At 40.5% G+C, this 22,617-nt stretch overlaps 1 protein-coding gene across 8 annotated transcripts in view; it reads right to left on the bottom strand.

Moving 5' to 3' along the window:
* Nucleotides 1-22,617, bottom strand: part of ESRP1 (epithelial splicing regulatory protein 1) — a 76,723-nt gene that overhangs the window by 10,083 nt on the left and 44,023 nt on the right. For 3 of the 8 annotated variants that reach the window (XM_053558814.1, XM_053558811.1, XM_053558810.1), the window contains 2 exons: nt 8,891-9,041; nt 4,233-4,342 (listed from right to left, as the gene is read on the bottom strand). The exons of 2 other annotated variants lie outside the window; for them this stretch is intronic. In XM_053558814.1, the coding sequence (XP_053414789.1) occupies nt 4,268-4,342; nt 8,891-9,041 (226 nt within the window). In that variant the 3' untranslated portion in view covers nt 4,233-4,267. The remainder of the gene's footprint in view (nt 1-4,232; nt 4,343-8,890; nt 9,042-22,617) is intronic. 3 more of the 8 variants (XM_053558813.1, XM_053558812.1, XM_053558815.1) reach the window with 2 other exon arrangements.

Raw genomic sequence — 22,617 nt, 5'->3', positions numbered from 1 at the left:
TTTTAGAATAAGAAAATATGGATATTTGAACTGTGAGCAAAACACCTGATTTGTTATTCTATCATGACCCCAAATATACAGGGTGTCCATAAAGTTCCTGTACAACTTAAAATACTGTAAAATTTTAAATTACACATAAATTTTATGGACGTCTTTTATAAACATAGGGTGGAATTAGAGATGCTGAGTAATGACTTATAGTCAGTTTAGGATATGTCTAATGTAATGTCAAAAACTTCCATTCTAGGCCAGCAGCAGTGGCTCACGTGTATAAATCCTACCACTCTGGGAGACTGAGATGCGTGGACCACCTAGCTCAGGAGTTTGAGACCTGCCTAAACAAGAGGGAGACCCACCTCAAAAAATAGCCAGGTGTTGTGGCAGGTGCCTGTAATCCCAGCTTCTTGGGAGGCTGAGGCAAGAGAATCACTTGAACCCAAGAGTTTAAGGTTGCTGTGAGCTATGATGCCACAGCACTCTATTAAGGGCAACAAAGTAACTCTATATTCTATTATTATTATTATTTTGAGACAGAGTCTCACTTTATCGCCCTCAGTAGAGTGCCGTAATGTCACAGCTCACAGCAACCCCCAACTCCTGGGCTTAGGCAATTCTCTTGCTTCAGCCTCCCGAGTAGCTGGGACTACAAGTACCTGCCACCAACACCTGGCTATATATTTTTTTGTGTTGTTGCAGTTTGGCCAGGGCCGGGTTCGAACCCACCATCCTCGGTATATGGGGCCAGTGCCCTACTCACTGAGCCATTCAAGACAGTGCGTTTATCAAATTAATTATATTCAGTATAATCATTAACAAATATAGACAGTGTGTTTATCAAAGGTGTTGAATCATGAATACTTAGAAGGACAAAATATGGACAAAAAGGGACACCAATAGGCTGGAATAATGCACTGTCAGCACTGGGAGCCAGCATAGAGAATAGCCCCATGCCCACTGCAAAGTACTTGAACCAGATGTTCCTTGGGAGGACCAAGACATTTTGAAACATCTCCGAAAATAGCAGATCCAATAAATCATCATTTTCAACCCAGAACTGGGGTTTCTGCACTTCAGAGTGAGAGGCCTGTATATAATTTTTTATTTATTTATTTATTTTGAGATAGAGTCCTACTATGTCACCCTCAGTAGACTGTCCTGGCGTCACAGCTCACAGCAACCTCAAATTCTTGGGCTTAAGTGATTCTCTTGCCTCAGCCTCTCAAGTAGCTAGGACTACAGGTGCCCGCCACAACACCCAGCTATTTTTTTGTTGCAGTTGTCATTGTTGTTTGACTGGTCCGGGCAGGGTTCGAACCTGCCAGCCCTGGTGTTATGTGGCAGGCACCCTAGCTGCTAAGCTACAGGCGCTGAGCCTAAGATAAAAATCGGATGAGCCTAAGATAACTCTAATTTCTCAAGGATGACCGAGCAACCCCATTTCCAATTTGGAATCAATACAGTTAAAGTCCAGGGGGTCGTCAGCCATGAAAACATTAACAAAATAGGAAACAACATCCCAGAAAACCAATAGTCAAAAATGATGAAGTGGGCGGCGCCTGTGGCTCAGTGAGTAGGGCGCCGGCCCCATATACCGTGGGTGGCGGGTTCAAACCCAACCCTGGCTGAACTGCAACCAAAAAATAGCCGGGCGTTGTGGCAGACACCTGTAGTCCCAGCTGCTCGGGAGGCTGAGGCAGGAGAATCACGGAAGCCCAAGAGCTAGAGGTTGCTGTGAGTCCTGTGACATCATGGCACTCTACTGAAGGCGGTAAAGTGAGACTCTGTCTCTACAAAAAATAAATAAATAAATAAATAAATAAATAAATAAAAAATAGCTGGGCTTTGTGGCGGGCGCCTGTAGTCCCAGCTGCTCGGGAGGCTGAGGCAAGAGAATCGCGTAAGCCCAAGAGTTAGAGGTTGCTGTGAGCCGTGTGACGCCACGGCACTCTACCCGAGGGCGGTACAGTGAGACTCTGTCTCTACAAAAAAAAATGATGAGGTAAACTACAGAAACTCCTGAACATGTTCGTAAAGCTTCATCTCTTGGGAAGCCTGGCACAGAATGTATCGTTTAAGAAAAAGTGGTATGTGTGAAGGGGAGATATAAACCAAACCAAAAGTCAAAAAAAACTATTTCTAAAAAAAACTTCCTTCCATCAGCTCAGCGTCTGTAGCACAGTGGTTATAGCACTAGCCACATAACACTCAGACTGGCGAGTTCAAACCCAGCCCGGGTCATCTAAACAACAATGACAACTACAACAAAAAATAGCCAGTGTTGTGGCCAGCACCTGTAGTTCTAGCTACTTGGAAGGCTGAAGGAAGAGAATCACTTAAGCCCCAGAGTTTGAGGTTGCTCTGAGCTGTGACGCCATCGCACTCTACCGAGGGCAACATAGTGAGACACTATCTCAAAAAAACCAAACCAGGCTCGGCGCCTGTGGCCAAAGCGGCTAAGGCGCCAACCACATACATCTGAACTGGCAGGTTGGAATCCAGCCTGGGCCAGCCAAACAATGACGGCTGCAACCAAAAATTAGCCGGGCATTGTGGCAGGTGCTTGTAGTTTCAGCTACTTGGGAGGTAGAGGCAGAAGAATAGCTTGAGCCCAGGAGTTGGAGGTTGCTGTGAGCTGTGATGCCACAGCGCTCTACCCAGGGCAATGGCCTGCTGTCTCAAAACAAAACAAAACAAAATCCTTGCATCCATTTTGGAGTAAAGAACATTTAAAAGTATACCCAAAGCTCGGTGCCCATAGCTTAGTGGTTAGAGCGCCAGCCACATGCACTGAGGCTGGTGGGTTTGAACCCGGCCTGGGCCTGCTAAACGACAATGACAACAACAACAAAGAATAGCTGGGCATTGTGTCAGGTGCCTGTAGTCCCGGCTATTTGGGAGGCTGAGGCAAGAGAATCACTTACTGCCGTGAGTTGGAGGTTGCTGTGAGCTGTGATGCCACAGGACTCTACAAGGGCAAAATAGTAAGACTTAAAAAATAAATAAATAAAAGTATACCTAAATCTAAGTGAAATAAGCTAATCACAAAAGGATAAATCATTCCACTTATTAGAGACTACCTAGAATAATGAAATTCACAGAGACAGAAAGTAGAATGGTGGTTGCCAGGGACTGGGGGAAAGGGGAGAGTTATTTTTAACGTATATAGTTGCAGTAAAAGTGCTAGAGCTGGATGGTGGTGATGGTTGCCCAATATTGTGACGTACACTTAATGCCACTGAACTACACATTTAAATTAAGATGGTACACTATGTTTTATATATATGTTACCAAATTTTTTTTTTTTTTTACAAAAAGGAAACTGGAAAAAGTATACTCAAACCAAAAGAATGATGATATAACTCAGCAATTCTATTCCCAAGTATATACCCAAGACAAGTGAAAATACATACTCAAATAATCTACATGAATGCTCATTATCTGCACTATTCACAATAACCACAAAGTAGAAACAACCCAAGTGTCCATCAGTGGATAAATGTGATATATCCATACAGTGGATTATTATTTAGCCATAAAAAGGAATTATATACTGATATATGTTAAAACAAGGGTGAGCCTTAAAAAACATACAAAGCCAAAGAAGCCAAATAATAAAAAGGCACACATTATATGACTCTATTTATACGACATACCCAGAAGAGGCAAATATAGAGATAGTTGATCAGTTGCCAGGAACCATTGGGTGAAAAAATAGGGAATGACAAAAACGTTTTCGAACCCAGTAGAGGTATTAGTTGCATGATGTTGTAAACATAGTAAACCAATGAGTTGTACACTTTAAAATGGTAAATTTTGTTGGGTGACTTTTACCTCAATTTAAAGAAAGGAATATACATCCTGTACTCCACATAAAATACAGCAATTTCCAAATGGAAAAGTTTTCCCTTACCCCTAAATAACACACAACTATCATATATAAAATGTTTAAATACTGTCTCCTAAGATGACAAACTTAATTCCAGTCTCTATTCCTTCCAGGATTTCTGACATTTCTTCAACACACTGAAGAAAAAAGGGACCCTCTCAATTGACTTGAAACACCTTCAGATTCTTGGGCAGCACGTATGGCTCAGAGGAGTAGGGCACTGGCCCCATACGCCGCAGGTGGCAGGTTCAAACCCAGCCCCAACCAAAAACTGAAAACACCTTCAGATTATTGACCTCAATTTTTTTGGCCCTTTACAATTAAACTTGCATCAGTAGAGCCTTACCTTCTTTTCTGAGGATGGTCTAACTGGTGGGGCCCTTAAATACAAACCCATTCTTTGGGTAGAGTCCTGGCATGGTCATTTGTGTGTACAAGTCCATCCTCGGTTGCATACTAAAATGCAAGTTAAAACAAACAGGATCAAAAGATGGACAACTGTCACTATGGATGGTTAATATTTCAACTAAATAGGTCTACCAACAATACTATAGAACATTTAGATTGTAGGAAACAAGTAAACACTGGAACAAACCACATGTGTATATGCTAAGCCCAATATCTACTTCTTACCTAACATGTTTAAATACCACAAAATCTCTTTTCGAAAGGAAGTTTGAATGACAACGTGGATTAAAAAGAGAACAAAACCATACCATGAGAACCCAGGAGACCAAACACTTAAGGTCTTGCCAACAGTACATTTTCTATCATACCATAGGTACGATTAGATATCAAATGCGTGAGAACCAGTTACTTACAAGCCAGTGTACAGTAAGTCTAATACTCGGTATCTCTATAAATGACGCAGTGAATTTTAAATGCTATTAGATGAATTTATAATATCAATCTAATTCTCTCAATAGGACAAGTAAAAACCTTAGTGGAGGGAGATCTAAAGTTACAATGATTTTTTTTTTTTTTTTTTTGAGACAGAGCCTCAAGCTATTGCCCTGGGTAGAGTGCTGTGGCATCACAGCTCACAGCAACCTCCAACTCCTGGGCTTAAGCAATTCTCTTGCCTCAGCCTCCCAAGTAGCTGGGACTAGAGGCGCCCACCACAAAGCCCAGCTATTTTTTGGTTGCAGCCGTCACTGTTGTTTGGCGGGCCCAGGCTGGATTCGAACCAGCCAGCTCAGGTGTATGTGGCTGGCGCCTTAGCTGCTTGAGCCACAGCTTGAGCCACAGGCGCGGGGAGCCTAAAGTTACAATGATTAAAGTCAGTACTCTGGAAAGAAAAACTAGCATTTATTCACAATGCAAAGCCATTGACGTTAAAAGGTAATGCAAAGAGCAAATGAAAAAGCGAAAGGGACCAGGCACAAGTGGCTCATGCCTATAATCCTAGCACTCTGGCAGGCCCAGGAGGGTGGACTGCCTAAGCTCACAGGTTTGAAAGCCTGAGCAAGAGCAAGATCCAGTCTCTAAAACTAGCCAGGTGTTGTGGTGGACGCCTATAGTCCCAGCTATTTAGGAGGATGAAGCAAGAATATCACTTGAGCCCAGATGTTTGAGGTTGCTATGAGCTATGACAGCAGAGCACTCACCCCCAGAGCAACAGAGTGAAACTCTGTCTCAAAAAGGAAAAAAAAAAAAAGTGAAAGGAATTGCAGAAGGACACGAGGGTCCATTTCAGTACAAGAAGCCCATGAACAGAAATACACAATTTCCTAAGTTCATGTTTCTTTTACTAATTAGAGTATGACATACCCATTATAAAAATTTTTCATTGTAGTTTGTCATAAATTTTGTTCTCATTCTATTAATCTTGTTTATCAAAATGGACCTAATCCAAGTACCTTAAATTTATAAGATTGTAGGTTCAAAAGGAACACCCATATCCTGTATCTTGCTTTAGCCATCAGAATTACTCTTTTCGTAAATCCTTGCTCTTTCTGGCTTTACCTCAATCCCAAATGAAAAACAGAAAGTGCAAAGTTGTAGTAGTTTTATGGAAGGAATTTTGCTAAAGGTTGGGGAAAATACATCCAAAAATTGTACTTAAAGAACACATGTATGCACACACATATATGTATATAAGACATGCCAATTTTACATCAAGATATACACACACACACACATATATATATTTTTATTTATTGGAGACAGAGTCTCATTGTGTCACAGCTCACAGCAATCTCAAACTCTTGGGCTTAGGTGATTCTCCTGCCTTAGCCTCCCAAGTAGCTGGGACTTCAGGCACCTGTGACAGGGCCTGGCTTTGTTTTTTAGAGATAGGGTCTTACTGTGGCTCAGGCTGGTCTTGAACCTGTGAGATCAGCCGATCCACCCCCCCACCCTTCGCCTCCCAATTGGTGGGATCACAGGCATGAGCCACTGTACCCAGCCAAGACACATTTATATTTTTTAAAATATAGAATCAGAGACTATCAAGAAATTTCTTCAGCTTCAGAACAGTTAGGGGGGAAAAACAAAAATTTCATTTACCTGACCAATTATTGCCTGAATATTTCCCTAGTTATATCATTTCTTGTTACACGTGCATAATTATATAAAATTAATCCTAACCAGAAATAAAATTACAACCTATTAAATTGATAGCAATATATACAAATTATACTTAGGTGATCACTATTTTTTATTAAATGTCATCCACAGATTTTAAAAGTCAAATCTAAAGAATGTGGAACCCCACGGTGAATGGCTATTACCTGACCAACTGAGAATAGGAAACCCAAAATAAGAAGGCATAGATTAAAGACAGTAAAAAACGTAAGATTTTATGTCAGAATGATAGGAAATTAGGTTAGGCATAAAGATTTTTTAAATGTGTGCACTAAAACTGCCTCAGAGCTCAGATCATTAAAGGAAGATAATGAAATAATTTGATATAGTAAATTAGATAATTGAGGTGCCTATGTAATCTTAATTCATTAATCTGGTTCATAAATTCCAAGAACTTTAGAAACAAAGACCAAATGCCTTAAGATGAAATAATTTGCACCTTGAATGACACTACAAGCTACTAAAAAAAAAAAACAAAAACCTGCTACAGACCAAAATTGTTTTATCTCAATTTTAACAAGTCAATCCTTTAGTCATAAATCTAGACATAATCACTATTATTATGTGTATGTGGTAAAGTGAATACCCACAAATGCCAACCATGATACTTCTCATAAGAGCAATTTTACTCATTACTAATAGATATGTAAGACTGCTTAATTCTATTAAGTATGCACATAAGTTTAGTTTGATTAGTCAAACTAAAAGAAATTAATTCAGCTGACCACTAAAGTCTGAACATTTCCTCAAGCTTTCTGCAGTTGAAAGACAATGGAGAAAATGAAATAGTCAAAATGTTTTCTCCATGACATTAAGCAAGCTTGTCAGTAAACTTTCACTAAAATTTTCTATTCCTTTATAATTTAGTAAGCCAGACATGATGTTTGCAAAGTAACTTTTTTTATGCCTCTCAAGGTCTTCCAAAAACAGCATAATTATTTAGTAAAGAATAAAGTATCTATTGAACTTTTTCTTAAAATCTTACATCTGGTAAAAATATGGGATGCCAGGAAAAAAAGACATCTTTTGTCCATCTTCAGTTTTTTCATTTATCAGAAAAATACCCTTGGTATGCTAAAAGCCCTTGACATAAATATGGTAATGTGGTAGGGATGGGGTCAGTAGCATCACCACTGAAATAACTCTAGCTAAGATCACAATCCTTCCTGACACACGAAAACCAAACTTATAAACTTATTCTAATAGTGAAACAACACCTCTGCAGATAGGACCTTTGTAATGTGGTACTGTAATTGCTCAAGAACTATTTTAAGATTAGACAGTTATGCCCAATAGCTTCTCATATCTGAAGACTTCAGCAAAGTTCAGCTCCAGGAAGAAAGAGGTAATTTTTGTTATTAGTACAATCAAAAGACTACAGGTTACTTATTTTCAGAGGGGACAGGTAAGAGGGAATTCCACTTTTAGATAATTATGTGACTTGAGGAAGGAAAGGTGTCTGCTCAGATGAAATGGCAATGAGATTTTGTTTACTGTTTCAGAGCTCTTACTAAAAATCATCTCATTCTTTAGCTTGTCAGAAAACTGATGGACACAGACTGTGGTAGAAAAAGAACTGTCAAGCACAAACGTCAGCTTCATTAGAATTAACAGATCACTTTAGGAAAGGCTCGTCAAATACTCTCGAGCTCATTTTAAGGTGTTATCATCTAAAGACTTACTGAATCTCCAGTTGGGCATCGTTTTTGTTCACATTAGGTAGAGGGTGCTGATCACTTTTTGAAGGTTCACCTTTAAATTCCTTTTCTCTTTTGAATTGAGATAAGAGTATCACTCTGTTGCCCCAGGCTGGAATGCAATTGCCTCAGCCAAGGAATCTTCCTGCGTGCTGGGACTATAGAGGCCCATAGAGGCCCGCCACAAGGCTGGGCTAATTTTTTGTTTTTAGCAGACATGGGGTCTTGCTCAGGCTGGTTTTAAACGTCTGAGCTCAAGGGATCCTCCCACCTTGGCCTCCCAGAGTGCAAGGATTACAGGTGTGAGCCACTTTGCCTGACCTCAACTCCATTTTTAAGTGGAAAACAGATTGGATGGGAACTTTTCTATAGCCAGATTTGACACCCAACTTTGAGAAAAACTCCATCTCTTGGTCACTTCTGTTTTAGGTGAAAACATCTATACTGCTATGTGCCCTAAAGAACTTTCCCAAAATTGCTCAGTTTTCAAAAAAACACCAGCATTAAGATAACATGGGAAAAAGTCCTAACCTGGTCACCAGGATGAGCTTGTAGTCAGTTCCCTGGTCACTGATTCTAGGATTTATTTGCTTCCATCAGCAAATCCATTACTACTATTACATACACACACGAGTTTCATAGAATCTCTTTCCTGTCTGCAGTCTTTAGGCAAATCAACTTAAGAAGGGCACTGAGGACGTTTCTTCTTCAAGCTACTGACCTGGTAACCTTGGAAGAAGTTAAGAATTTCCTTAACTCCAGTATTGTAGGCCAGGCCCTGCATTCTGACCAGCGTGCCAGGCTGTGGAGGGACACCGCTAAGATTAGCAGCTGTAGGGAAGTAGCCAAGACTATTAGGCGAACCTGGGGGACTAAAGGGAGAGAAAGCACAGTGAACCAATAGGAATAGACAATGTTGAATACTTACTCTAAAAACATTAGTTACTTAAGAAAATAGACTTTCTCAGGGTGATCTTTCTTATACTTCTCAGAGCCATCTTTCCTATAAGAACACCATAGGAATTCTGTCTCACAGGTCCACAAAAGCCGAAAGTTGACAGGTAGTGAAGTTAATGCAGACTTACATGAAGGGCTTCACCTACATCACTCTGAGATTCTTAAAGGGAAAGGAAAGAGAGAAGTAAGCCTCACAGTCACTCCACCATAAAGCACCACTCCCAAGGCCCAGCTTATTGATGATTCCGGCTACTTATCAGGAATACTAAGGCATGAAAAGACATGACTACAAAAGATTAATGGGAACCACAGCCACAGAGACCAAAAGTACCCAAAGTGATTGCTTGCTCCAAAGAACAGACTGTTCCACCTATATACATAAGCAAAAGTAAAGCACAACATCAGCACAACAAAGTGCTACAGCACCCCTGAGTTATATTTTCCAACCTGATGTGTAAAAATGGAAGTGGAAGGATTTGGAAGGGATACATAACAAATGAAATCCATCGGGCGGCGCCTGTGGCTCAGTCAGTGGGGCGCCGGCCCCATATACCGAGGGTGGCGGGTTCAAACCCAGCCCCGGCCAAACTGCAACCAAAAAATAGCCGGGCGTTGTGGTGGGCGCCTGTGGTCCCAGCTGCTCGGGAGGCTGAGGCAGGAGAATCGCTTAAGCCCAGGAGTTGGGGGTTGCTGTGAGCTGTGTGAGGCCATGGCACTCTACCGAGGGCCATAAAGTGAGACTCTGTCTCTACAAAAAAAAAAAAAAAAAAAAAAAACAAATGAAATCCATCACCAGTAACACAAGGGGGAAAAGTGATGAATAGGACCTCTGGTTTATATCCAGAAATTACCTCTAAGGAACATAAACCAAGTGAGTATCTAACACTGGGTGGCAACTCGGGTAACTACCATGGTTGACACAATTAGCTTCACTGTGTTCCCACCCAATCTGTTTTCTACAACAATTGGTAGACTAATACCCATCACTCAAAATATATATAGGAAAATATTTTCAAAAATTAATAGCTCAAGGAGCAATAGACTGTAGATTTATAATCTTTATTAATTTAAGTATATAACTGTCCCATTGCAAAGAAAGGAAACATATTAATAGAAGGGATTAAAATTTTTTGAGATTATCCTACATAATCCTACCACATGAGTTAATAGGACTGGCTTCAGAGGTGCCTCTAGTCCCAGAAACTCTTTTTTCTTGAGCATGTCACATAATTTTTCAGAAATTAGTTTATTTGCTAACCCAGAAAAATTAGTGCCTACGTAGTGTCACAGGACTATTCTTCAGATTCAATGATTTGCCATAACATAAAATGCTATAACATTATCTCACTCATGCTATTTATGTAGCCATTGTTCTATTTCATCATTTTTTTAGATAACAGGAGGCTGAAAATGTTATGATATATGACATCCAGCTGCCCTTAACCTTTTATGTCTCTAAAGTAGTGCTTCTCGACTAGTTTGCAAACTAGCATCACTTCGAGACTTTTCTAAACATTTTACCACTCTCTATAATAAGATCTTATTCTAAAGTATTCAAAATCAGAAACTTGGGTGGCGCCTGTGGCTTAAGGAGTAGGGCGCCGGTCCCATATGCCAGAGGTGGTGGGTTCAAACCTAGCCCTGGCCAAAATCCAAAAAAAAAAAAAAAAAAAAAAAAAAAATCAGAAACTTGAGAGGAAAATATAAATATTAGCATATCAGTGTTCTTTAAAGGCCTCCAAATTATCCCAATGGAAACCAATTTTGGAAACCACTGTGCATAGAGGCTTAAAAGTCAATTTACATGCAGCTATGATATTAAAGAAAGGAAATGATGAAATTTGGGTCTGAGTAGGACATTATCCATTACTCAGCCATAACTTAAAAAAAAAAAAAACAAAACAAAACTAAGAGTTGATAATTTCCCAACTCTTCATACAAACAATTAGCTCTTTTTCAAACTAGAGAAACACCCAAATTTAGCTTCTAGTATAATTCTTTCCCCCTATATAACCAGCATTTGTTCAAAGTTTATATTTGCTAATGTCAAATACCTGATAGGCATCAAACCTAACACTTAAGGACCACTGGGACCTCTCCACATACTTTATTACTAGTTACTGAGACTTTTCCAGTACACATGAAAGTTAAGTCATTTCCACAGTATACAACTTACTTTCACAGCTTTGTCCTGGCATATTCTATTCCCTTTGCCTAAAGATCTTCTATAAATTAAGTCTGGGGTCTTAGTACCTTCAAAATATAATCAAGATAAAAAGAATAGCCAAGGTAAAAGTTATAAAACTAGAAATTTAAGGTTATAAATGACAAGTATATTCACCATCTAAAGCAATAAAAATTCTGATGACACTTAAATGTAAAACACAACTTAGATTTTTTTTTTTTTTAAGACAGTCTCACTTTGTCACACTTGATAGAGTGCTGTGGTGTCATAGCTCACAGCAACCTCAAACTTTTGGAGACAGTATCACTATGTCAACCTCAGTGGAGTGCCATAGTGTCACAGCTCACAGCAACCTCCAACTCCTGGACTTAAGCAATTCTCTTGCCTCAGCCTCCCAAGTAGCTAGGACTACAGGTGCCATCAAAACACCTAGCTATTCTTTTTGTTGTGGTTGTCATTGTTGTTTAGCAGGCCCAGGCCACCAGCCCTGGTGCATGTGGCAGCACCCTAACCATTAAGCTACAGGCGCCAAGCCACAAATAAAAAAAATTAACATGGTTAGACAGGCTATACCACTATTCATCTACAGACTTAATAAAATGGCTTTCAAAATTCCAAATGGCTTTTTTATAGATTTGGCAAAGCAGAACCTAAAAGGTATATGGAAAGGAAAAGAACACAGTAAACAAAACTCTCAAAAATGAACAAAGGAGGACTTAACATTTCACAAATTCCAAACTTGTTATACAGCTATAGTAATCAAGGCAATGTATAGATCATTTGACAAAAGTTAACAGCAATAAACCTTACACTTAGGATCAATTATTATTTTAGTCCACTGAAGCATTTTGTACATATGTATTACATCCCTAAGAAAAATGCCAGGCTCGGCACCTGTAGCTCAAGTGGCTAGAGCGCCAACCACATGCACTGGAGCAGACGGGTTCAAATCCAGCCCAGGCCTGCCAAACAACGACAAATACAACCAAAAAATAGCCAGGCATTGTGAGACAGGTGCCTGTAGTCCCAGCTACTTGGGAGGCTGAGGCAAGAGAATTAGTTAAGCCCAAGAGCTGGAGGTTGCTGTGAGCTGTGACACCATGGCACTCTACCGAGGGCAACACAGTGAAACTCTGTCTCAAAAACATGAAAGAAAAGGAAAAATTTCAGCATTTTCCCTCAGTTTTTTTGGAGACAGAGTCTCAGTATGTCACCCTACGTAGAGTGCTGTGGCCACAGCACCTGGCTTTTTGTTGTAGATATCACTGTTCAGCACAGTGGTTCTCAACCTTCCTTAATGCCTCGACCCTTTAATACAGTTCCTCATGTTGTGGTGACTCCCAACCATAAAATTATTTTCGTTGCTACTTCATAACTATAATTTTGCTACTGTTATGAATCGTGATGTAAATATCTGATATGCAGGATAGTCTTAGGGGACTCCTGTGAAAGGGTCATTCAAACCCCAAAGGGGTCATGACCCACAGGTTGAAAACCGCTGGGTTAGCAGGCTCTGGCCGGGTACAAACCTGCCAGCTCCAGTGTATGTGGCCGGCGCCCTAACCACTGAGCTACGGATGCCGAGCCTCCCTCAGTGTTTTCGCTTTGCTTCTTTGTACTCTCTGGTGCCAGCTAAAGTTGTCAGTACAATGGATCCAAATGGACAAGAGGGGAGCAGATTGCGCTGCCATTTTTCTAGGCCTTTCAATTGCATGTGAAATCTAGAGCTACTAACTTCACATTTATTTAATCTACCTATGGGTTTCACAATTTCCCCAACTCTGTGATCATCAATGATTTGAAATTCACCATTGTAATGATGCTTCATCACCAGTTAAAAAATCAGACAATGACTTTGGAGTTAGCTTCTCTTTGCGGCTCCTGAGAGGATCAGCTAGGACATACATCACACCACTATTGTGGCATGGAAAGATGGCAAAAAGAGCGGGTCAGTTGATTTTTGACAAGGGAATCCAACAAAAGTTGATCTGGAAAGAATAGTCTTTTCAATAAACCATAACGGAACAATGGAATGCATGTATTCACATGCAAAAGGATAAATTTAAACTTCATATAATATAAAAGGTTAACTCAAATTGAATAATATACTTAAAGAAATCTACAACACACTTAGAAGAAAAAAATAGTAAATATTTGTGATCTTGAGTTAGATATGATGCCAAAAGGAGAAAAAAGACGAAGCAGTTAAATTAACTGTATCAAAACTAAAAACTTTTTTTTTTTTTTTTTTTTGCAGTTTTTGGCTGGGGCTGGGTTTGAACCCACCACCTCCAGCATATGGGGCCAGCGCTCTACTCCTTTGAGCCACAGGTGCTGCCCTATTTATTTATTTTATTTATTTATTTATTTATTTTGAGACAGAGTCTCACTCTGTTGGCCCAGGCAAGAGCACCATATCCTCATAGCTCACAGGAACCTCAAACTCGTGGGGTCAAGTGATCTTCTTGCCTCAGCCTCCTGAGTAGCTGGGACTCTAAGCGCCTGCCACAAAGGCCCCCTTACTTCTTCTATATTTGGTAGAGACAGGGTCTCCCCACTTGTCTCCTCAGCCTCCCAGAGTGACTAGGATTACAGGTGAGAGCCATCATGCCCTCAACTTTAGAACATATAAAATAATTTTGAAACTTGAAAAAAACCCTCCATTTCAAACTGTGAAAAGGATTTGAATAGGCATTTCTCTACAAATATACAAGGGCTCAGAAGCATATACAAAGATATTCAAAACCAAGTCATTAAGTAAATGCAAATCAAAACCATAATGATAGCAAATTCATGTGCATGAAGATGGCTTTAAAAGATAACTGTAAAGGATGTAGAGTAGTTAGGACTCTCAAATTGTTAGTGATAAAGCCCCTTAGAAAAAACAACTTGTCAATTTCTTAAAAGTTAAATAGTTACATAACCCACCAATTCTACCTCTAGGTACACTCCCAAGAAAATTGAAAAACTTACATCCACACAAAACAATGAATGTAACTGTTCACAGTAACATTCTTAATATCCAAATTCTAAACACATCCAAATATCCAAAAACTCATAAATCAAGTGTGGCATCTCTATATAATGAGCTACTTAGCTAAGAAAGGGATGAAGAAGCACTGACGCAAGCTACAAGAATGAACCTCCAACATTATGCTGAATGACAGTCAGCCAGGAAAGACCATAGATGGTCTGCTTCCAGTCATATGAAATATTCATAACAGTCAAATATATAGAAACAGAAAATGGGGCCGAGTATAATGGTTCACACCTGTAATCCCAGCGCTTTGGAAGGCCAAGGCAGGAAGATTACCTAAGCCCAGGAGTTTGAAACTAGCCTGGGCAAAAACAACAAGATGTGATCACTACAAAAAATAAAAAAAAAAATAGCCAGGTTGTGACCAGATGTGCTTGTAGCCATTGCTACTTAGGAGGTTGAGGTCAGAGGATCAATTGAGTCTGGAGGCTGCAGTGAGCTATGATCAGACCAAAGCACTCTCCAGTTTGGATGAGAGTAAACCTTGCCTCAAAAATTAAAAAGAGGGCATCAGCCATAGCTCAGTGGGTAGGGGGGGAGGTGAGGCCCAAGGCTGGTAGGTTAAACCTGGCCTGAGCCAGCTAAAGCAACAATGACAACTGCAACAACAAAATAGCTGAGTATTGTGGTGGCAAAACTCCCAGCTACTTGGGAGGCTGAGGCAACAGAATCGCTTAAGCCCAAGAGTTGGAGGTTACTGTGAGCTGTGATGCCAAGGCACTCTACTGAGGTTGACACAGTAAGAATCTGTCACAAAAAAAAAAAAAAAGAATCATAGTTGTTTAGGAAAGAAGTAAGTGAAGGTTAGAAGGTTACAAGGAAGACAAATGGAATTTCTAGCTAATGATTAAAAGGTTTCTTTGGGGGAGAATGCATTAATCTAAAATTAGATTATCTAAAGATTAGACTGTAAATATATTCTACAATTAGCACAAATTGTTTTTAGTTTTTATTTTTTTAAAAAACAGAGTCTCATGTTGTCACACTTGGTAGAGTGCTATGCCCTCATAGCTCACAGCAACCTTAAACTCTTGAGCTCAAGTGATTCTCTTGCTTTAGCCTCCTGAGTAGCTGGGACTACAGGTCCCAGCCACAATGCCTGGCTATTTTTAAGAAATGGGGTCTCCCTCTTGCTCAGGCTGTTTTTAAACTCTTAAGCTCAAGCAATCCACCTGCCTCGGCCTCCCAGAGTGGTAGGATTACAGACATCGAGTCAATGAACCGGGCGTAAATTAGCACAAGTCTAAGTACTCTAAAAACCAGTGAACACTTAAAATGAATTAGTCTTGTTGAATTATCTCAATAAACCTGTTACAAAAATTATGCACATTTGCTTTATGGCAATAATTTAGAGTCCAAATAAGAAAATAGGTTTAAGTTCATCAAAAGAGCACTATACCAGTAATATTATGTTTAATCATATCTTACTATTTTAGGTTCTTACCCCCATTATATCACTAATATTAAAATATAATCTCCAGTGCCATTATGTGTTAATTTCTCATGTATACATGTTGCCAATAATACTTTAACTTCTATTCAAAAGTTCCAAGTTGACAGAACTACAAAAGAATAAAAGGGTTAGGGTCGAATGAACAAATCAATGTAACAGCGAATTCAAGTTCTACAGTGTTAGAAAGAGTACACCACATAAAATAAACTTACAAGGAGGCTATACTCGTGCCGAGTAAGAAGCCTTAGAATTAGTACTTGAACACACAAAGAACTGAGGGAGTGTAAGAAGAAATGAAGGGCAAGGGAAAACAATACCACAGGGGTTTTTTCAAAGGCTTACATTCAGAAAACTTAGCATACCACAGTTGTAAAGACGTTAATTATTTAGGACTACCACCAAGACTCCTTCAGCAACCTGAACTAAGCTCATGTTAAGAAAAAAAAAAAAAAAAAAAAAAGAAAACTGCTGAAAGGGCGGTGCCTGTGGCTCAAAGGAGTAGAGTGCCGGCCCCACATACTGGAGGTGGTGGGTTCAAACCTGGCTCCGGCCAAAAACTGCAAAAAATAAATACAACAAAAGAAAACTGCTGAATGAAACACAAGAGCGAATATGCTATAAAGTTGTGGAAGATTCTTCCACTGCAGTATTTAATGTGTCCTCTACGTATTTGAGAACTTACGACTTTCTTCCCCTTTGAAATCACAAGTTTTGCAATTCAAGCTTCCATTTGAACATGCTTACAGCTTAATATTATTGTCAAATTATCCAAATGTGCCTTTCTATTCTGAATTTTCCCTTGATCAAAATTTATATTGTCTAATTTTACAACATAGATCATATCCTAGAAGTAATATAAAATTCTTAGGACATGACAAGACATATGGGAGCCAGGATGCCTAGCCTATCAGCACATGCATAATATACACTTTATTGCTAAGAAGCCTCATAATAACTTTCTGACACTTATTTCTAATTACAAAACACTGGTCATGTTCTCAGGTGACCTTCCAAAATATAAGTAGTCATAGTGTAACAATATTCATATTATACATAATTTGAGGACATGCCGTATTTCACAAGAGAATATCAAAACATAAGCTATCCTATGAGAAAAATGGATTAAGTGAAGAGATTAGAGGATTATATCCCCCTTTCTGAATGAGGCATAATACATTACAGTTTGAAATGCTGAGAAGTCCTGCAGAAAGAAATCTAGTTCCCACTGCTTTGCAAAATCACTGCATAGAACGTTTTCATTAACATTCATTAACATCTTTACTGTTAGGGGTGCTCCCAAACCTGAGTAGGGAGCTGGCCACATACACACAGGCTGGCAGGTTTGAACCTGGACTGGTCCAGCTAAAACAACAATGACAACCGCAACAACAACAAAAATGGCCGGGCGTTGTGGTGAGCACCTGTAGTCCCAGTTACTTGGGAGGTTGAGGCAAGAGAACCACTTAAGCTCCAAGCGTTCAAAGTTGCTGTGAGCTGTGAAGCTCTCTACCCAGGGCAACAGTTTGAGATTCTGTTTCAAAAAAAAAAACCTTCACTCTTACAAAGACCAGGTATGTAAAAGTTATTGGAGAAATCGTGTTTTAGTCCATGCCAGTGTAAAGGTTGGAGTCAATTTCCATGTAGAAAACCTTTCAATTAACTTTATGTTTTCATCTAAAATTAATGATCTCAAAAAGGTTTAACTTCTTTTTTTCTTTATTAAGACAGTCTATGTCGCCCTTGGTAGAGTGCTATAGCGTCACAGCTCACAGCAACTTCAAACTCTTCGGCTTAAGTGATTCTCTTGCCTTAGTCTCCCAAGTAGCTGGGACTACAGGCGCCCACCACAAGATCCAGCTATTTTTTGTTGCAGTTGTCATTGTTGTTTTAGCTAGCCCAGGTCGGGTTCGAATCTGCCACCCTTGGTGTATGTGGCTGGCACCATAACCACTGTGCTACAGGCGCCCAGGCAAGAATCTTATTTTGTCGCCCTTGGTGGAGGTTATGGCGTCATAACTCACAGCAACCGCAAATGCCTGGGGTCAAGTGATCCCCTTGCCTCAGTCTCCCAAGTAGCTGGGACTACAGGCATCCACCACAATGCCTGGCTATTTTTAGAAAAAGGCTCTGGTTCTGGCTCAGGCTAGTCTTGAACTTATGAGCATAGATGATCCACCCACCTCAGCCTCCCAGAGTGTTAGGATTCTAGGCCAGAGCCACAACACCTGGCCTAAAAAGGTTTAGCTTTTCAATATTTCTTATGGATTCAATACTGTAGTTGTGCAGCCTCTCAGTTGAAAATATAAACTAATGGGCAGCATCTGTGGCTCAGTGAGTAGGGCACTGGCCCCATATACCAATGTGGCAGGTTTGAACCTGGCCCCGGCCAAACTGCAACAAAAAAAAAAAAAAAAATAGCCAGGCATTGTGGCAGGCACCTGTAGTCTCAGCTACTCGGGAGGCTGAGGCAAGGGAATTGCCTAAATCCAAGAGCTGAGGTTGCTGTGAGCTGCGACCGCCATCGCACTCTACCGAGGGTGACAAAACAAGACTCTTTCTCTAAACAAACAAAAAAAAAAGAATATATAAACTGATAACACAACTGATCCTCTTACAGGTTCAGGAAAAGAAAATGTTGACTGGGTGTGGTACCTCATGCCTGTAAATCCTTGCACCGAGAGGCCAAGGTGGGTGGATTGCTTGAGCTCAGGAGTTCCAGAACAGACTGAACAATAATGAGACCCTGTCTCTACTAAAAATAGAGAAACTGAGGTAAGAGGATCACTTGAGGACAAGAGCTTGAGGTTGCTACGAGCTACGATGCCATGGCACTGTACTCAGGGTGGCAGAGACCCTGTCTTGAAAAAAATAATAACTTTTAAGTGATATTTTGATTTTAAAAACCTAGGTCAGGACCAGGCTCAGTGGCTCACACCTGTAATCTAACTACTTTGAGAGGCCAAAGGAGAATCCCTTAAGGTCAGGAGTTCAAGCCACCACATTGAGCCCTCACATTGTAATATTGTTTCATTTTTGCATTATTATTATGTCCTAGTGTCATTTCACTGAATGCTGAATTCTCATTTGCATTTGTAGCACAAAATATTTAAGATCAAAGAATTTTTCTTAATCAAGAATTCTTTCTCTTTTCTAGGTCCTACCAGAAACATTTCTTTCTTTTTTTTTTTTTTTTGGTAGAGACAGAGTCTTACTTTATCGCCCTCGGTAGAGTGCCATGGCATCACACAGCTCACAGCAACCTCCAACTCCTGGGCTGAAGCGATTCTCTTGCCTCAGCCTCCTGAGTAGCTGGGACTACAGGCGCCCGCCACAACGCCCGGCTATTTTTTGGTTTGCAGTTCAGCCGGGGCCGGGTTTGAACCCGCCACCCTCGGTATATGGGGCCAGCGCCTTACCAACTGAGCCACAGGCGCCGCCCTTTACCAGAAACATTTCAACAGGCAAATTAGAAAGTAGGCCAGCCGTGGTGGCTCAGGCTTCGTAACCCTAGCACTCTGGGAGGCTGAGGCAGGTAAACTGCTTGAGCTCAGGAGTTTAAAACCAGCCTCAGCAAGGGTGAGACCTCATCTCTACTAAAAAAATAGAAAAACTAGTCAGGCACTGTCACAGCCACCTCGAGTATCAGCTACTCTAAAGGCTGAGGCAACAGGATCACTTGACTCAAGGAGTTTGAAGTTGCCGTGAGCTATGATGCCATCGCACTCTACTGAGGGCAATAAAGTAAGACCACTCCCCTCCACAAAAATATTAAAAAGATACTAAAGTGCCAAATGTTAGCATTGGGATAGACCAGGCAAAGCGTACACCTGATCTCTCTGTGCTGTTTATTACAACTATATGTGAAGATGTATTTATTTCAATAATTTCAATTAAAACAGTAAACGAGGGTGGCACCTGTGGCTCAAAGGAGTAGGGTGCTGGCCCCATATGCCAGAGGTGGTGGGTTCAAACCCAGCCCCAGCCAAAAACTGCAAAAAAAAACACAGTAAACAAGGGCGGCGCCTGTGGCTCAGTGAGTAGGGTGCTAGCCCCATATATCGAGGGTAGCGGATTCGAGCCCGTCCCCCACCAAACTGCAACAAAAAACAGCTGGGCGTTGTGGCGGGTGCCTGTAGTCCCAGCTATTTGGGAGGCTGAGGCAAGAGAATTGCCTAAGCCCAAGAGCTAGAGGGTGCTGTGGCATCACAGCCCTCTACTGAGGGCGACAAGGTGAGACTCTGTCTCTAAAAATAAATTAATTAATTAATTAAATAAAATAAATAAAACAGGTAAACTAGAAAAAAAATGGTTAAGTTAAAAATAGAAAATGGTAGATGGTGCCTGTGGCTCAATGGAGTAGGGCGCCAGCCCCATATGCCAGAGGTGGTGGGTTCAAACCCAGCCCCAGCCAAAAACTGCAAAAGAAAAAAGGAAATGAGGTCATCTTACAGAGATGTTCTTTTCATTCAACTGCAAAGAATTCTAGATTATAGACACATAATTAAGACACATAATTTATCGCTTAGGCAAAAAATAAGCTGACATTACAAGAAATTGTGACGCCCCAAGAAAGAACATGGGTTTTCCCCATCATAAATCTTCACATGAGCATGCAAATAAAGCATCACTCATGAGAAAAAGTCAATCTTGTCTTGTTCCCAATGTTTACTCAAGAGGTTGTTATTAATTTCAGTGTCCTGCAAAAGGCAATACAACACATACAAAACATTTATGTTAGTCCTTGTTTGAAAAATCAGCACATTTCTCACCTGCGCTACAGACTGGATACAAAGGAAAAGACACTTTTTGAAGAAAAAGATGTGACACAATTAAGTTTTTGTGATTAGAAGAGTGGACTTTGGGCGATGCCTGTGGCTCAGTGAGTAGGGCGCCGGCCCCATATACCGAGGGTGGCAGGTTCAAACCTGGCCCCGGCCAAACTGCAACAAAAAATAGCCGGGCGTTGTGGCAGGCGCCTGTAGTCCCAGCCACTTGGGAGGCTGAGGCAAGAGAATCACCTAAGCCCAAGAGCTGCAGGCTGCTGTGAGCTGTGACACCAAGGCACTCTACCGAGGGCGATAAAATAAGACTGTCTCTAAAAAAAGAAGAAGAGTGGACATTAACAGAAAGCCTGCTGTAATTCTATTGTATCACATGCTAAGCTATCAGTCACTAGATAACCAAAACCCTCTTCCAAGGATTCTCTTCACAGAAAAGAGAAAACAAAAGCCACTTAACACACACATGCCTTCAAGATCATCATATTGCTTATTTATACTGCTAAAGACTCAGGAAAAGACAGGAGGAAAAAGAACAGCAATTCTTTGGTTCATATTTTCTCTTTAATTATTCCTCAAATAATCCAAATCCTTATGATGAAAGACCCTATATTGTCTGAGCAATACTATTATAAAGTTTATATATTTTTTAAAATCTTAGTTATTTTAATTGAGAGACAGAACCATGCAATGTTGCCCAGGCAGGTCTTCAACTCCTGGACTCAAATGATACTCAGTCTCCTGAGTAGCTGGGACTACAGAAGCATGCCACAGTACCTATCTCCAAAATTTCAAACACAGAGGAGATAAAACAGTCAAAAGCCCTCTAGCTGAAGGAGTCTTTAAAGTCACTGACTATACACAAATTCTGTAAGCTACTGTGTACCAGACAAAAATCCCTGTTCTACTAACTGTAATATTCCTAGTACGCTACACAGAGAATGTGCTCAATTAGTTTTGCGCAGTTAAACTTATAAAATAATTAAAAACAGCAATCCACTTGCCTCAGTCTCTGGAGTGGTTGAGACTACAGGTGCCCACCTCAACACCCAGCTAGTTTTTCTATTTTTGGTAGAGATGGGGGTCTTCCTCTTGTGCAGACTGTTCTCCAACTCCTGAGCTCAAGGGATCCTCCTGCCTCAGCCTCCCAGCGTGCTATGATAACAGGAGTGAGTCACAGCAAAACTTAATGTTTTAAAGTAACATTAAATTACCCTGAAATCAAACTAGTATTTTACCTTTTTTTTAAAGAAGAGAATTTAAAACTTTTTAATTAGGGCGGCACCTGTGGCTCAGTGAGTAGGGCGCCGGCCCCATATGCCAAGGGTGGCAGGTTCGGACCCAGTCCCGGCCAGAAAAATAGCCAGGCATTGTGGCGCACGCCTGTAGTCCCAGCTGCTCGGGAGGCTGAGGCAGGAGAATCGCGTAAGCCCAAGAGTTAGAGGTTGCTGTGAGCCATGTGACGCAACGGCACTCTACCCGAGGGCGGTACAGTGAGACTTTGTCTCTACCAAAAAAAAAAAAAAAAACTTTTTAATTAAGAAGAAACTCCAGAGGTTCATGCTATTTCAGATTTTCTGAGTATTAGAGACTAAGCCAAAACATACTTGGAACATTTACAATAAGTTTTTCAATAATCTCAGCTACTCTATAGTCATGTCAGGTTAGAAATTAATTGTTGCTCTGCCAAAATTGTAAAATATTTTATATTTGGAATTTGCTCTTTAAATATATCTATATTATGTCCAGATTAAGCAGTATGAATAAGAACATGTAATCTCTAGTCCCAACTAATTGGGAGGATAAGGCAAGAGGATTGCTTGAGCCCAGGAGTTTGAGGTTACTGTGAGCTATGATGCCACAGCACTCTATCAAGGGAAACAAAGTGAAACTGTCTCCAAAAATTAAATACACTAGGGGTTAATTCTTACATACCTTACATATAACACATGAGGCAGGTATCTTCCTTGTGCCTGCAGTTCCAACTACACAGGGAAGCTGAAGAGGGAAGACTACCAGAGCCCAGGATTTGAAGTCC

The sequence above is a fragment of the Nycticebus coucang genome, chromosome 13, assembly GCF_027406575.1.
Source record: "Nycticebus coucang isolate mNycCou1 chromosome 13, mNycCou1.pri, whole genome shotgun sequence".
Classification (NCBI taxonomy): Eukaryota; Metazoa; Chordata; class Mammalia; order Primates; family Lorisidae; genus Nycticebus; species Nycticebus coucang.
This window is presented reverse-complemented; position numbering and strand designations above follow the sequence as displayed.